This window comes from Vulpes lagopus, chromosome 3, assembly GCF_018345385.1.
Source record: "Vulpes lagopus strain Blue_001 chromosome 3, ASM1834538v1, whole genome shotgun sequence".
In the NCBI taxonomy this organism is placed as follows: Eukaryota; Metazoa; Chordata; class Mammalia; order Carnivora; family Canidae; genus Vulpes; species Vulpes lagopus.
Window position 1 is genome coordinate 145,893,375 of NC_054826.1, and position 16,534 is coordinate 145,909,908.

At 35.7% G+C, this 16,534-nt stretch overlaps 1 protein-coding gene across 1 annotated transcript in view; it reads right to left on the reverse strand.

Annotated features, from left to right (window-relative positions):
- Positions 1-3,648: 3,648 nt before the first annotated feature.
- Positions 3,649-16,534, reverse strand: part of BRDT (bromodomain testis associated) — a 43,161-nt gene continuing 30,275 nt past the window's right edge. The window contains exons 15-17 of the mRNA XM_041749562.1: positions 7,761-7,966; positions 6,991-7,162; positions 3,649-5,257 (exon numbers count right to left, since the gene is read on the reverse strand). Coding sequence (XP_041605496.1) covers positions 5,189-5,257; positions 6,991-7,162; positions 7,761-7,966 — 447 coding nt within the window. The 3' untranslated portion in view covers positions 3,649-5,188. The remainder of the gene's footprint in view (positions 5,258-6,990; positions 7,163-7,760; positions 7,967-16,534) is intronic.

Consider the following 16,534-nt stretch of genomic DNA (forward strand, 5'->3'; position numbering starts at 1 on the left):
CCTGGAATAAATCACTTAGTCATAGTATATAATTATTTTCATACATTGTGGTATTTAGTTTGCTAACATTTTGTCGGAAGATTCTGGTGTCTAAGTACATTAGAGATAATGGCCTTAAGCTCTTTTTTTTTTTTTTCCCTTTTAAATATATTGTCTTTGGTTCAGTATCAGGGTAATACTGGCTAGCCTTATAAAATGAGTTGGGAAGTATACTTCTTCCTATTAATAAAATTTGTCCTGGGGTGCCTCAGTGGCTCAGTTGATTAAGCATCTGCCTTTGGCTCAGGTCATGATTTCAGGGTCCTGGCGTCAAGCTCCACGTCAGGCTTCCCTGCTCAGTGAGAAGTCTGCTTCTCCCTCTTCTTTGCCCTTACCCCTGCTTATATTTTCTCTCAAATAAATAAATACAATCTTAAAAAATATTTTTGTCCTTTTGTGGGGTGCCTGGCGAGCTCAGTCAGTGGAATATACAACTCTTAATCTTGAAGTGGTAAGTTCAAGCCCCACATTGGGTGTACAGACACCTTGAAAATAAAATCTTAAAAAAATGTCCTCTGTATCACATAACAGACCAATTTCTAGAAGAGGCGTTTTCTGGAATAGATTTCCTGGAAGAGACTGTGTTAATGTTAATCCTTCTTTAAATGTTTGGTATAATTCTCCAGTGAAACCATATGGGCTTGAATTTCTTTTTCAGGAGCTTTAAAATTATCAATTGAATTTTTTTAATGATACATGGCTGTTTGGATTATTTCATATTGAAATTTGGTAGTTTATCATTTTTGGGCAATTGGCCCACTTATTCACATTTACAAATGTGAAGTTATTTGTAATATTCCTTTTTATCTTCTTTTTTCCCCCTTTTTATCTTCTTAATGGTTGTAGGATCTATAGTGATACAATTTCATTCATTTATTTCATCTTCATTTTAATAGTTTTGCTGGGTACAGAATTTCAAGCTGATAATTTTATTGAACAAAGTCTAGTAAACATAAATTCAGCACAATTCCCTGCTTCTCCCTCTGCCTCTGCTTCTGTGTCTCTCATGAATAAATAAAAACCTTAAAAAATTATTTCTAATCTAATCCCAAACAAAATTCCAATGTTTAATTTCACTCAACTTTTACAAATTGGATAAAGTGATTATGAATTTCTTACAGAATGACAACTCTTGCAAATCAGAGGGTCAGTAACTTGTGGCAGCATAACTGAGAATTCATTTAGAAAAAAGAAATCTGGTTCCCTGTCTTTTATTATATACATAAAAATGTCTTTGATCCATCTAGAATCTTAGTGTAAAAATTATCTGGATTTTAAGCACAAAAAGAGACTTTTATCATTTTGATGTGGGGGGATACAATTTAAAACAAGTCTGAATAGCTAGATACTATAAAGGAAAATCCAGACATACAGCTACATAAAATTTAAAATTTTATGGAAATGGAAAAAAAGGCCATAAATCTCAGAAGACAAACAACAGATTGTGAAAAAAGAATGTTTCTATACCACCTAGAAAAAAAAAAAGGCTTTGTACAAACCGATAACCCAAAAGGAGGATGATTAAAGGATGTTGGTTACTAGGCAAGTCACACACCTAACAAATACAAGTTAGCCCCCTTGATATCTGGGAAGTAAAGATTAAAGTAACTGAGTACGACTTTTTAATTTGGATTAGCAAAGAATACGAGAGCAGTAATATCCAATGCTGGTGAGGATAATGAGAAAGAGGCACTTTCAGACTCCATGGAATGTGACCTGCTCTAGCCTTTTTTGGAAATGTCATTTGGTACCTCCTATTGAAGTAAAAACTACTCCCTCTGACTGTAACTTCTGACCCAGCAAACCTTATTTTAGGAGCTTTACTCTTTAGAAATAGCAATACAATTATGTCAGGCTCTATACGTGGTGTATTTACTGCAGCATTATTCATGGTAGAGAAAGACTGGAATCAACTGTATCAATAGGGGGATCACATAAATCATGATATATCTGTTCTAATTTATGTCATGCAGCCTTCTTAAAAAGAATGAATCAAATCAATCTATATCCGTCTAAAGATCTATACAGATGCTCCTGATGCATTAAGAAAAACTCATTTGCCAAGTAACATGTATAGAGGATCATGTTTTTGTAAAAACAATCCCCTCAAAGTCCTGACATGTCAATTTTTGAGCGTAAAAAGACTGAAAAATATACAAGCTTTGATCTCTCAATAGTTGGGATAGAGAGGAGAGAAACTTATTTCTACATTGGTAGTGAGATTTCTGGGCAGCATTATGGCTAACTTGAGTTTATGCTCATGAATTTGAAGTGAGATTGGTTATCATGGTTGCATGTGTTTCTATAACCACAAACAACTTAATGGGTGCAGAGGAAGCAGTCAGACTAATAAGGATTTTTTGCCAAGTGAATACAACAAAGAAAGGAGCAATGGAGTTGAGGGTATACGCAAGGGAGTGGTATAAATAATGCCAACAAACTTGCATAAGAAGGGCATGGGGACGCCTGGATGGCTCAGCAGTTGAGCATCTACCTTTGGCTCGGGCTGTGATCCTGGAGCCCCAGGATCGAGTCCCACATCGGGCTTCCTGCATGGAGCCCGCTTCTCCCTCTATGTCTCTGCCTCCCACTGTGTCTCTCGTGAATAAATAAGTAATTTTTTTTTTTTTAAAAGGGCATGAAGGGGAGAGGTACTATGAAAAGCACTAGGATTAATGAATTGTAAGGTCATGGTGAAGCCTAATGATTGTTGGAGTCAGGGCCTATCTAGATTAAACTAGAAAAAGATATGAGAAAGTAGTAAGAGACTAACTTGCTTGAAACTGAGACTAAGGAAAGATTTTAGTTATTGACAATGATAAAGGAATGGTTAAAGGTGATTAGCTATTAAGATAATTAGCAGAGTTTAGGGACTGACAAGTGTCAATTTAGAGAGAAATAGAGACTAAAATCTCTGGGGAAAAAGATGGTGTGAAACAGGGATGGTAAATGACTATGGGTGGTACAGTCTGGTGATCATGAAAAAGGGAGGGCGGCAGGGGTGGTGGAGGTGGTCATGGTGGTCTTCAAGTGGCACCCCAAAGGTAAGAAAAACATTAGTGAAGAAAAGAAACAGGCACTAAATGAGAGCCTGCAGCAGAGTGCCCAGGTTGTTAGAGCAGTGGTTCTCAAACTGTAGTGTGTATTAGAATCATCTGGAGGGAGTGTTCAGCTAAAGGTTGCTGAACCCTACACCCAGTGTTTCTGATTCAGTAATTCTGAAGTCTGAGAATTTGCATTTCTAAAACATTCTCAGGTGATGCTGATGTAGCTGGTCCATGGACCACACTTCCAGAACTCAAGAAAAATGGGAAAAAACAAACAAAAAGTTTGATCATGTAGGGAATGTTTTGGATGAGCAATCATGAATCCCAGAAAACAAAATGAACAAGTTTTAGAAACTGGAAAGTAGTGACAGATGGACAGAAAAGGGGTCCTCACAAAACAAGGGTTCAGTTAAAGACAAGTTACATGCAGTATTTCATGCATAAAACTAACAGAAGTAAATTCCACAGAAGTCAAGAGAAGACAAAAATCTTTTACTAAAAAATAAAGCATAATATAGGAAGGATCAGTTATAAACTGATTATTTTGATTGCTAAGCTGACTTCAACCAACCTACTAAAAAGTTTGTTGACTGAACAAAGGCTAAAAGTGTTAAGCTGGTTAAACAAAACACTGACAACCATAACACAGCTCTATCAGGGCTCTTCCAAATGTTAATAGGAAAACCTCCAAGTAAGCCATTATTCTTTAATTTAAAATGATGTTAACAAAACTGAACTTTTTTTAGATGTAGCCAAAGCTCACTGATTCATCAGTTTTATTAGTTGTTTAAAGGCAGCTGTTGAAAGATTTAATGTGTATTTGATAGAAATCCTTACTATTTTCATTCTCTCTTCAAAATGGAAAATTTCCCACAGATCTTAAAAGTATTACATAATATTAAAAAGAATGAGAAGGAAAAAAACACCTGTAATTCCATCACCTAGAACTAATCACTATGTACACCTGATACACCTGATATATCTTCCTAAAAATACATATATTCTAGAATACATAGAGATCTATCTAATCTGTAGATAATCTTTTAGGAAAATAACAATGCATACTATTTAGTATATACACACTAATCACTTGGTTAAAAATAGTTGTAGTTAATGAGTATGACAGCTACTTTGATTCTAGCTGTTTCATAAAAGTGTCACCATCATTTAGCCACTAGTTGATCATATTTTTTAAATGACTGTAGTTTAGATAGTTCAAAAAATTATATTGAGTATAAAAACAAATGAAGTCAAGAAAACTGTTTCTCTTTTGCTCTAAAACACACACATACACACACACTGAGTTTTCACTTTAGATGGTATCATAATAGGACCTGAGTCATGTTACACTTCAAGAGTCCAAAATGCTAAAATATATGAAGTGGATACACATGATTTATACATAATTGCAACTTGAGAATGATGAAACAAAAATAATTTACAGATTTAAAGACTACATAGTTAAGTAAAAATGTAAAACATCCATTACTATCACATATGCATATAAGAATTGTATAAGTTCCTACAGAAACTTACATCATAATATTTACTATTATTTTGCTCAAATTTAACATCATCCAAACCATACATAATACTCTTTAAACTAAATTTCAATATAAATTTTGCATACAGAATCAGCAGAGAATATTATATAACCTGACAGTCAAAGAAACCAAGTATTATTTGTTAGAAGTTCAAAATACTTTAAGGCAGATAGATATTTGTTTTAAAAGTTAAAAACTCAACAGGAACTGTTTTTGATACACTTTTATGTATTTTTCATTTTTAAACAAGAAGGGTCTCTTTTGGATTTCCAGTGCTTAGACAGGGACTATAATACATAGCAGACAATTATTTATAAAATAAATAACATCTGGGAATTTATTCAATTTTTAGGGATCCAAAATTATAAAATTTCCTGTAAATTATATCATTTAGAAAATGAACATATAGCTATTAAAAATATATGTGAAAATTGTTTAATCATTTTAGAGCAAATACAATATAAGATTGGTATCGTGGTGTTTTAAAGCAATCATTTTACCATATACATTTTTAATCTTTTATATCATTCATTTTAAGTTGATGGTTAATTTAATGTTTTAATCAAAGTTGTTTTCAAACATTGTCATAATGTCACTTTGAAGAGTCATATCAATGGTACCAGCCATCTGTAGAAACAAGGAAAAAAAATTCAATGTTACTTTAAAAATATCTATGCCTTCATTAGATATATATAAAAATGATCAAACAACATTTAGAACAGATTCTACAAAATGAACACAATTTATTTAACGTAATGAGTCTAATTTTCTATTTCTGTTCAAATACTGATTTTTAAAAAAAAAACCAAAAAACAAATACTGATTTTTGTTAAATTATTGTTCATGTGATAAAACTTAAAGCTTACACAAATACTAAATTAAACTTCTCCAAATAAGAGAAAATTATCAGTGTTGACAGACTATTAACAAGGACATGAACTGAGTATATTATTTCATTTATCTCTATAATCAAAATAGTGCTAGACACATAAAATTATGTTCTGAATGAACCAGTGTCTTTAACTATTTGAGGAAACTAAACTGCATAGCAATAAAGCTACAGGCTTTTCTTGACTCTGCCACTTACTGTGTAACCTAGGGCAAATTATTTAACCAAGTTTATTTTATATATAGGTATTTATGAAAATTTTTTTTATTTTTTATTGGTGTTCAATTTACCAACATACAGAATAACCCCCAGTGCCCGTCACCCATTCACTCCCACCCCCCGCCCTCCTCCCCTTCTATCACCCCTAGTTCGTTTCCCAGAGTTACGAGTCTTTATGTTCTGTCTCCCTTTCTGATATTTCCCACACATTTCTTCTCCCTTCCCTTATATTCCCTTTCACTATTATTTATATTCCCCAAATGAATGAGAACATACAATGTTTGTCCTTCTCCGATTGACTTACTTCACTCAGCATAATACCCTCCAGTTCCATCCACCAAATCGCATGTATAACACTCAGTATGTTCATTAAATGCTAAGAAGCCATTAAAAATAAGCTAAAGTAAACAGAATTCTAATTAAATAAAAAGAAATAGGGATGCAGGGGTGGTTCAGTCAATTAAGCCTCTACCTTTGGCTCAGGTCATGATCTCAGGGTCCTGGGATGGAGCCTCCCATGGGGCACCCTATTCAGCAGGGAGTTTGCTTCTCTCTCTCCCTCTGTTTTGCCCACCCCCACCCCACTTGTGCTCTCTTTCTCAAATAAATAAAATCTAATAAATAAAACAAAGGAAATAAATGTTTCCTATACTCTGAAGCCTTCTCTAAATGCTCATGTTGATGACATCCAAACTGACCAATTATGAAATTTTTTTAAATCTACTTATTTTTTTTTAAAAGATTTTATTTATTTATTTATGAGAGACGCAGAGACACAGGCAGAGGGAAAAGCAGGCTCCATGCAGGGAGCCTGACGTGGGACACGATCTCAGGATCCCAGGATCAGGACCTGAGCCAAAGGCAGACGCTCAACCGCTGAGCCACCCAGGTGCCCCATATCTATGAAATTTTTTTTTTTTCAGCTCAGGGATGTGAGATCAAGCCCCACTTTGGGCTCTGAGGTAAGGGTGGAGTTGGTGAGGTAAGGGTGGAGTTGGCTTCGAATCCCCCCACTTCCCCCTGCTCCGCCCCCCACTCTATCTCTAAAATAAATAAGTAAATCTTTAAAAAAAAAAAAAAGAATTTGTTTTTAATTTGTAATTAGTTAACAGCCCAGAGTGATAGGTAAATGTACCAACAATGTAAATTCACTGTCACTGAAAATCACCCTGAATATATCTTTGAACTTGTAAAAGCCACTGCTTTGTTAAATCTTTCCTTAGTTAGATTTAGTAAAGTAAAATTTACTTACTGCTTCTCTCCTCCTCCGCTCTTGCTCTTTCTCCCTTGCTAAATTACGGTCTTTGAGAAGCCAGAGTTTGTATTTATCTTGAGCTTCTGAAGACTGCTGATGGTCTTTCTGTTCTCCAAGGTACTGATTTTGCATTTTGTTTGAAAAAGATTCTTGAGTGAAACCAAGGTCCCTTAAAGAAACAATATAGCTCAAAGTAGGTTTCAAATTCCTTAAAAATTTTTATTACAAAGATATGTTAATTCAATTATAAACATAAAGCAATGTTTTAGATCCCTCCTTTCATATGTTATGATATCATTTTTAAGTTTGACTTTTGGTGTCATATTTTGTAAAGGCAATCTATATTAACAAAGAGAAGGTTATGGAAACTAAGCAAGTATATTGCTATGTTTTTACACATAGAATGGAAACAAGACATTTCTGGAAAATAATGATGTCTTTATGATTTAGTTATATTAGTATCTTTAATAGCTTAATCACTTGATAATTTCTATCCTCTTCAAAGTAGATACTACTTGTCAATTAAAAATATCAATAAAATTTACTTTTTACAATTATAATTCACTTTGTATTCTACTAAATAGCTAAATCATGGTCACTTGACAAAAAAGAAATACATTTAAAATTACATGTCCACCATTGGGAATGGAGATTGCTATACATAGTCAATGCATGCAGACATGAATGAATACTTGAACAAAAAGAAACTGATAAATGAAAAAAAGTCCATTATCTCCTAGGCTCCCTTAATCCAGTAAATTACTGACCTCTGATTTTCTTGAACTCTTTTTGGTTCCATTGTATTCTGTTCCATATGTTTCCGTATTAGTTCCTGTGTTCGAGCTTTTACTTCTTTTTCTATTGCTGCTTTTCTAAATTGGTTGAAGAGCTCATCTGAGGATTTCAGTACACCTGATGTTTTGACTGGTTTGCCTAAACTTTTCCAAGAGTCTGCATTCTTTATCTTTATATCCTAAAACAAATATCTGATTCAGTATATGTCTACAGATGTCAACTATATACTGGAAGGAAAACAATATTTTTGATACAATAATAGATCAAATTAAGATTCTAAAGGTCTCTATGTAATCTTACTTAAAAACTATTTAAAAATATGAAAATATGACAACAGATAAGCTATTCATTAATCATTTAAGACCAAATTAAAATAGCATGTTTACCAATTATTTCAATTTAATGTAAAACATATACAGTTGACACTGAACAACATGGGGATGAAGAGTGCTGACACCTGCATATTCAAAAGTCCATGTGTAACTTCAGACTCCCCCCAAAACTACTGATAGCCTGTGGTCAACTAAAGGCCTTAACCAATAACATAAGCAGTTGATTAACACATATTTTCTATGTTATATGTATTATATACTGTATTCTTATAATAAAGAGAAAATGAGAAAATCATACTGAAAAAATATGTTACAGTACTATACTATATTGAAAAAAGCTGGATTATAAGTGGACCCAACAGTTCAACTCTGTGTTGTTCAGGGGTTACTCTATATTAAGAGTATGAGAATCTTCAAGGAATATAAAAATAAGTAAAAAGATATTTATGGTCCTATATGAAAACTAAATCAAATATACAAATTATTAATAAGGAAGGAAAGATGATGCCATAAGAATGACATACTAATTTGCTGGGAACCCTCTGACATGACTTTATCTTTCCTTTCTTAAAAAGTTAACTGATTGTGACACTGTTCTTAAATGATCATGATCTAGATCAGTGCAACCCATAGAAATATATGTATTTTAAAATTTTCCAGTACAGAGGTGCCTGGGTGGCTTGGTTCATTGAGTGTCCAACTGTTAGTTTCAGCTCAGGTCACAATCTCAGGGTCATGGGGTCAAACCCCACTTTGCACTCCATGCTCAGCAGGGAGTGTGCTTGAGATTCTCTCTCCCTCTGCCCCTCTCCCTGCTCATGTGCATGTGCTCTATCAAGTGAATAAGTAAATATTTTAAAAATAAAATAAATGTATAGGAATTATATATAGAAGGTGGCAAAGGAGGAGGATCCTAAGCTCACCTTGTCCTGTTGATACAAATAGGTAACATACACATCAGTGTAAATACCAGAAAATGACTCCAAAGATTGGTAGACTAGACTCTGCACAGCTAAATATACAGAAGAGGCCACAATAGGGTAGAAAGGACCAAGGGTGGTGAGGATCCAAACAGACCCACTGGACTCTCTATGAGACTGTCTGCAGGAGGGAAGGATGCTGAGCATGGGCAGGAGAAAGAAACAGACACCCACCCTAGGCACAGGAAGGTGGATGACCATAATATCTGGCTTTGGAGACCAGAGAGGCTGAATTTCACAAGTTCTTACAATCAAATTAGCAGGTCTTTAACACTTGGAACATTAAAAATTAAAAGGCTCTATGGGAGAACTGGGAGAGTGGAGTCCAAATCCTTGAAGAGCACAACAAACAGCACTGTGAAGATACAGCAATAGAAGCACTAGTTTGAAACAGCTGGTGTATATGAGAGGGAGATGTGTTTACTCATTTCAGATTGTGTGCTGGAGATGAACCAGAGGGGCAGGAATCAATGACAGACTTCTCCAAGAACAAAGGAAGTGGTGGATGCCATTTCCCTCCTCTCACCCTCAGCTTAGACACTGGAACCAGCATGACCTCAACATTCTCCACATAACTTATTAATACCTCTTGCTCTGCCCCCATGCTTCCGCAAACCTGTGCCCTAAAACTTGGTTTGCCTTGGTCCCAGTCCAGTGAACTGAAGTGGCTCTTGCTGGCACTGTACCCCACCCTGCATTCTATGTACCTGTCCCCTCCAATATGCTCTTGGCAGGAGAGTGATTCAAAGTGATGCCATAAGCTGGGCAGTGTTCAAGCAGCCCTGACAGGAACCAGTACCACTCCAAAATGACCACTAACTTGGAGAGAAGGAAAGATAAACACACACACACAGCAGTCCAACTATAGCCCTGGCTGTGGGCTGGGGGGCAGACATCTAGTCTGGCTGCAGGACTCAACCACCAATGAAAGCTTGTTGAGGCAAAACACAGGGAGAGCACTCAACAGCTCTGTGCTACTGCCTCTATGTCAAATGCCTGGTATGACTCAACTCAAACCCGGAGAAACCGAAGACTGGCTCACTAATAAAACTGGAACCAAATCCTGCCTACAACAGGCAGAGAAAGCCATTGCAGATGAGGAGGCTGAAGGCAAAAGTGGCTTAGCCACAACAATAGGGCTCACATGACACACACAGGAGATACCCCTCAACCCCAGGTTCTGGTGAACAGGGGACACTGCACTGCAGGGCACCACAGGACTTTTTTCAAAGCCCAATACTTTCATGTATAGGAGACATAGCTGACTTTCATAACAGAGAAACTGACACAGAGAATTAGACACAATCAGGAGACAGAGGAGTAAGTTCCAAATGAATGAAGAGGACAAAAATCATAGCTAGAGACCTAAATGAGACAAATAAGTAATATGACTGATGAAGAATTTAAAGTATTGGTCATAAAAATACTCACTGGAATTCAGGAAAGGGTGGGAGACTTCAATGAAGCCACCAAAAAAGAGACAGAAAACAGAAAACATAAAAAAGAACCAGCCAGAGAAACATTCACATTATAGGAATCCCAGAAAGAAAGAAAAAAAGACACAGAAAAGGGGGGAGTAAATTTGTTTGAAGAAATAATAACTATAAACTTCCCAAATCTGGGGAAGGAACCCAAATCCAGGAGGCACAGAAAACCCATAATAAAATCAATCAAGAAAGTTCACTCCAAGACACATAGTAGTTAAATGGCAAACTACAGTTCTAAAAGTTTCAGGAGAAAAGAAAACATACTAGGGAAAACCCCATAAGGCTATCAGCAGATTTTTCAGCAGAAACTGTACAGGAAAGAAAAAAGTGGCATGATATATTCAACATGCTGAAAGGAAATTAAAAAAAAAAAACTGCAATCAAGAATACTCTATCTAGCAAGCCTGTCATTCAGAAAAGGAGAGTTTCCCAAGGGAAAGTTAAAGGAATTTATTACCACTAAACCAGCCCTGTGAGAAATATTAAATGGGATACCTTGAATTAAAGACCATAAGTAAGAATAAGAATAGGAAGCACAAAAGCAGTAAAATTAAGTATAGCTATAAAAATTAGTCAAGGGATTCACAAAATAAAACGATGTAAGGTATGACACCATATACCTGAAACATAGTAAAGGGGGCAGTAGAGGTGGAGAAGAGTAAAGAATAGGTCAACTTACCATCGATGTAATAAGGACTGCTATATGCATAAGCTGTTATATATACAAACTTAACAGTAACCAAGAATTAAAAATCAGTACTAGATATGTAAAAAAATAAAGAGAACAGAATCCAAGTTTGTTACTAAAGAAAACCAGCAAACTGAACAAGAAAGCAAGAAAAATCAATAACAAGGAAGAACTACAAAAACAACCATAAAACAAGCAACAAAATGGCAGTAAGTACATACCTATCAATAATTACTTTGAATGGAAATGGACTAAATACTCCAATCAAAAGCTACAGGATGATGGAATGGATAAAGGAGCAAGATTCACCCATGTGATGTCTCCAAGAGACTCATTTCATACTACAGACACATGCAGATTGAAAGTGAAGGGATGGAAAAGCATTTATGCAAATGGAAGAGAAAGGAAAGTCAGGGGAGCATTACTTGTATTGGACAAAATGGACTTTAAAACAAAGACTGAAATAAGAGACAAAGGACACTATATAATCACAAAGAGAACAATTCAACAAGAAAATATAACAATTATAAGTATTTATGCACCCAACATGGGAGCACCCAAATACATACAGCAGCTAATAACAAACATAAAGAAAGTATGGAATAGTAATACAATATACTAGGGGATTTTCATCCCCCACTTACATCAATGGATAGATCATCCAAACAGAAAATCAACAATGAAACAGTGGCTTTGAATGACACATTGGATGACCAAATGGATCCAATAGATATATTCAGAACATTCCATCCTAAACTAGCAGAATACACATTCTTTCCAAGTGTAAACAGCACTATCCAGTATAGATCACATTAGGCCACAGAACAAAATCTCAATAAATACAAAAATATCAAAGTCATGCCATACATCTTTTCTGACAACACTATGGAACTAGCAGGGAACCACAAGAAAAAAATCTAGAAAGAACACAAGTACATGGAGGTTAAATATCATGCTACTACTGAACAACCAAGGGCTCAAGGAAGAAATAATATTTTTATATTCTTTTATTAATATTTTAATAAAATATTAATATTTTTATATTATTTATATTTAAACATAATAAATATTTTAATATTTATATATTTATATTTAAATATATATAAATATTTTTATATTTATATATAAAATATATATTTAAATATATAAAAATATTTTATATATTTAAATATAAAATATTTTATAAATATTTTAATTAAGTATTAATATTTTATATTATTTTTTATTTAAAAATATCTTGAGGCTAATGAAAATGGAAATACTACTACATGTATGGGATGTGGCAAAAGCAATTCAAGAGGAAAGTTTACAGTGATAAATGCACACATCACGAAACAAGAAAGATCTCATGTATAACCTAATTTATACCTTTCTAGTTCTTATAAGGAACTAGAAAAAAGAAGAGCAAAGCCCAAAGTTAGAGAAGGAAGGAAACAACAAAGATCCGAGCAGAAGCAGTTTTAAATGACAACAGAACTAATCAATGAAACTAAAAGCTGATTTTTTTAAAAGATAAAGAAAGCAGACAGACTTTTAGGTAGACTAGTCAGAAAAAAGAGGATTCAAAACGTAGAATCCTAAATGAAAGAGATATTACAACTGATACCACAGAAATACAAAGATAAGAGACTACTATGAACGATTATATCAAAGAAATGAACAACCTGGAAAGAAACGGATAAATTCCTAGAAAGATACAATCTTCCAAGACTGAATGACGATGAAACAGAAAATCTGAAACAGACTGATTACTAGTGAGGACACTGAGTCTATCATCAAAAGCCTCCAAACAAACAAAAATCCAAGAACAGATAGCTTCACATTTTAAGAACCAATACCAATCCTTCTCCAACTCTCCCCCAAAATAGGAGAGGAACTCTTCCAAACTCATTTTATGGCCAGCATTACCCTGATACCGAAACCAGATAAGTACACAAAAAATCATAGGCCAATATCCCTGATGAACACAGATTAAATATGATACACCACATTACCAAAATGAGTAAGAATCATATGACCATCTCAACTGATGCAGAAAAAGAATGGGCAAATTCAACCCTTGTTTTTTTAAAGATTTATTATTTATTTTGGGGGGAGGGGCAGAGGAAGCAAGAAATCCAAGCAGACTTGTGTGCTGAGCACAAAGTCCAACGTGTGGCTCAATCGCATGACCGCTGGACTACGACCCAAGGGTCAAGATGCTTAACTGACTGTGCCACCCAAGCACCCCAACAGCTGTTTTTTTATTTTTTTTATTTTATTTTTATTTTTATTTTTAATTTTTATTTATTTATGATAGTCACACACAGAGAGAGAGAGAGAGAGAGAGAGGCAGAGACACAGGCAGAGGGAGAAGCAGGCTCCATGCACCGGGAGCCTGACGTGGGATTCGATCCCGGGTCTCCAGGATCGCGCCCTGGGCCAAAGGCAGGCGCCAAACCGCTGCGCCACCCAGGGATCCCAACAGCTGTTTTTTTATATGATAAAAACTCTCAACAAAGTGAACATTGAGTTAAGGTACCTGAGTTAAGGTACCTCATATAATAAAAGCTATAAATGAATTAATAAAAGTCAGACATTATCAGTGGTCACCCAGATGTCTTTTGGAAGTGTTTCCCATATGTTGTCAATAAAACCTATTTTTGTTTTTACCCATGGAATAAACTAAATACCCACTGTAGAATTCATCTGACTACTCAGTCATTTAAAGCATACCATCTTCAGATAGAGGTTTGAAACAACTATGGCAACACCCGATGGTATATATTAAACCGGGAATAAAGGAAGGATAAAAACTGGTCTCTAGCTTTGTGCCTGAAATTTCTACTTAACTGCAATGAAATTTTGGCAGATGCTAAAATAGTAAACTTTGTATGTGGGTTTGGGAGTATAGGACAGTTTTTCAGGAATAACAAAGAATAAAACAACTAGAAAGGTAGATATGAGAATGGCAAGCATTCCTCATTAAGAATGAATATAATTAAAGGCATAAATAGGGATAATCTGGAGAGAAATGAATAGTTCAGTTGCAATGAGTTATAAGGCATCTAGTTCAGATTGAAAAGTTAGTTTCGGGTCATAATGTAAAGGTGTTTAATCTTCATTCTGGAGTCAAAGTTGGAAACCAGTGGTGGTTTCATACAGATGAGTAATGTCATCAAGAGAACACATCGGGAAGAACAACGTAAGAATGTTAAAAGTGAAATGGATTAGAATAAGGAGGGTCTCAAGTTAGACCAGTTATGTTAAAAAGAGCTCAGATTAAAAGAGTAAGTGCTGGTTTATGAGTTTGAAAAAAAAGGAGACATATTAGAAATGAATCAAAGAATTGTAAAATGCTGAACAGGAACCTTAGCCTCCCTCACTGGATGCTAGCAGCACCCCTTCTCCCACCCCTGTGTGGCAACTCCTTGGCTGCAGAAGACCGAGAAGTCATCAAAAATGTTTATCATAGGAAGTCAGGACTAGAAGTATGTATTTGGGTCATTTACAGAGAGACTAAAACTGAAATCACCATAGTGGATGTTCAATTAGATAGAGAAGTAGTAGAATGTTCTGGCTTCTCACTGTATCAATTTTGGGAAGGATGTAACAATTTTAGAGGTTACTGGTTCCTCTGATAAGCCAAATAATAGGGATAGGGGAGCAGCTAGGCAAAATTAAGGCACTGGTTCTCACCTGGGGGTGATTCCCCTCTGTCCAGGGAAGACAACTGGCAATGTAAGTGGATGCTTTTGGTTGCCACACAGGGGTGGGGGAAAGGGTACTACTAGCATCCAGTGAGGAAGAGGCTAAGGTTCCTGTTCAGTATTTTACAATGCATAGCCCTACCCCCAATACAGACTTATCCAAGCCCAAAATGTCAATAGTGCTAAACTAAAGAAACCCTGGCGTAGTGGGAAAATAAGACAAAAAGGAATAATAAAGATTTTAGAGATGGAAGGAGACCTCCAAAATAAATCTGCTGAGTGCAAAAGAATTAAGAACAGAGATGAATTGGGATGCCTGGGTGGCTCAGCGGTTTAGCGCCTGCCTTTGGACCAGGGTGAGATCCTGGAATCCCAGGATTGAGTCCTGCATCGGGCTCCCTGCATGGAGTCTGCTTCTCCCTCTCTCCAAGTCTCTATCCCTCTCTGTGTGTCTCTCATGAATAAAAGTAAAATATTACAAAAAAAGAAAAAGAACAGAGATGAATTAATTTTGGTAATAAGAGATATCTTTTCCTGAGGCTGAAGTAAGAGAATGGCAAAGCTAGGACTTCTGAGTAAGAAGACAAGAAGTTGAATGTTCATCAAAATTTTTTGTTTTATTCTCAGCTCTTATTTGGGCAAGATGCTTGAACCACCTGGGCTGTAGGGTTTATGCATACAGAGTAATACTCAAAGTATCTCTTCTAGCACCGATATTCTATAACCTATCTTCTCAATAGGAGGTAACACTGCTATCGACAGTAAAGGAACAATGCCAAGAACAGAAAGTCTCTTGTGAAGAGAAAAAGCCACACAATCCCATTCCTCCTTAAGCTTTCATTTCAACATTTTAGTTTCTACTACCTGCTAGGCACTGGAAATAAAGTAGACATGTCACATTTACCTATGGCACAAACTGCAACCATATGACATATACTGCATGTTTTTCTGCTTATTTTGCCCTTTTGGAAATTTTCTTATTGTTTTCAAACTTTATTTTGGGCCAGTCAAAATTATAGTTTTGTTAAATTAGAAACATAAAGATTGGGATCCCTGGGTGGCGCAGCGGTTTGGCGCCTGCCTTTGGCCCGGGGCGCGATCCTGGAGACCTGGGATCGAATCCCACATCAGGCTCCCGGTGCATGGAGCCTGCTTCTCCCTCTGCCTATGTCTCTGCCTCTCTCTCTCTCTCTCTGTGACTATCATAAAAAAAAAAAAAAAAAAAAGAAACATAAAGATTATAGTAAACCAAATATTTAAGAAATTCTGTGGCACTATTCTTTTCATCCTAAAGGGGATGGGTAACACTTTTGTTATTAAAACCCAGTAAAATAAAAAATTAATGTTGGGTATCAGAAAAGATACTTTATTAAGGATTTCATTTATTTATTTTAGAGAGAGAGAAAGAGAGAGAAGAATGCGAGAGAGCACAAGCAGGGGAGCAGTGGCAGAGGGAGAAGCAGATGCCCTGCTGAGCAGGGAGCCCAACATAGGGCTCGATCCCAGGACCCTGGAATCATGACCTGAGCTAAAGGGATGCTTAATCCACTGAGCCACCCAGTCAGTGGGT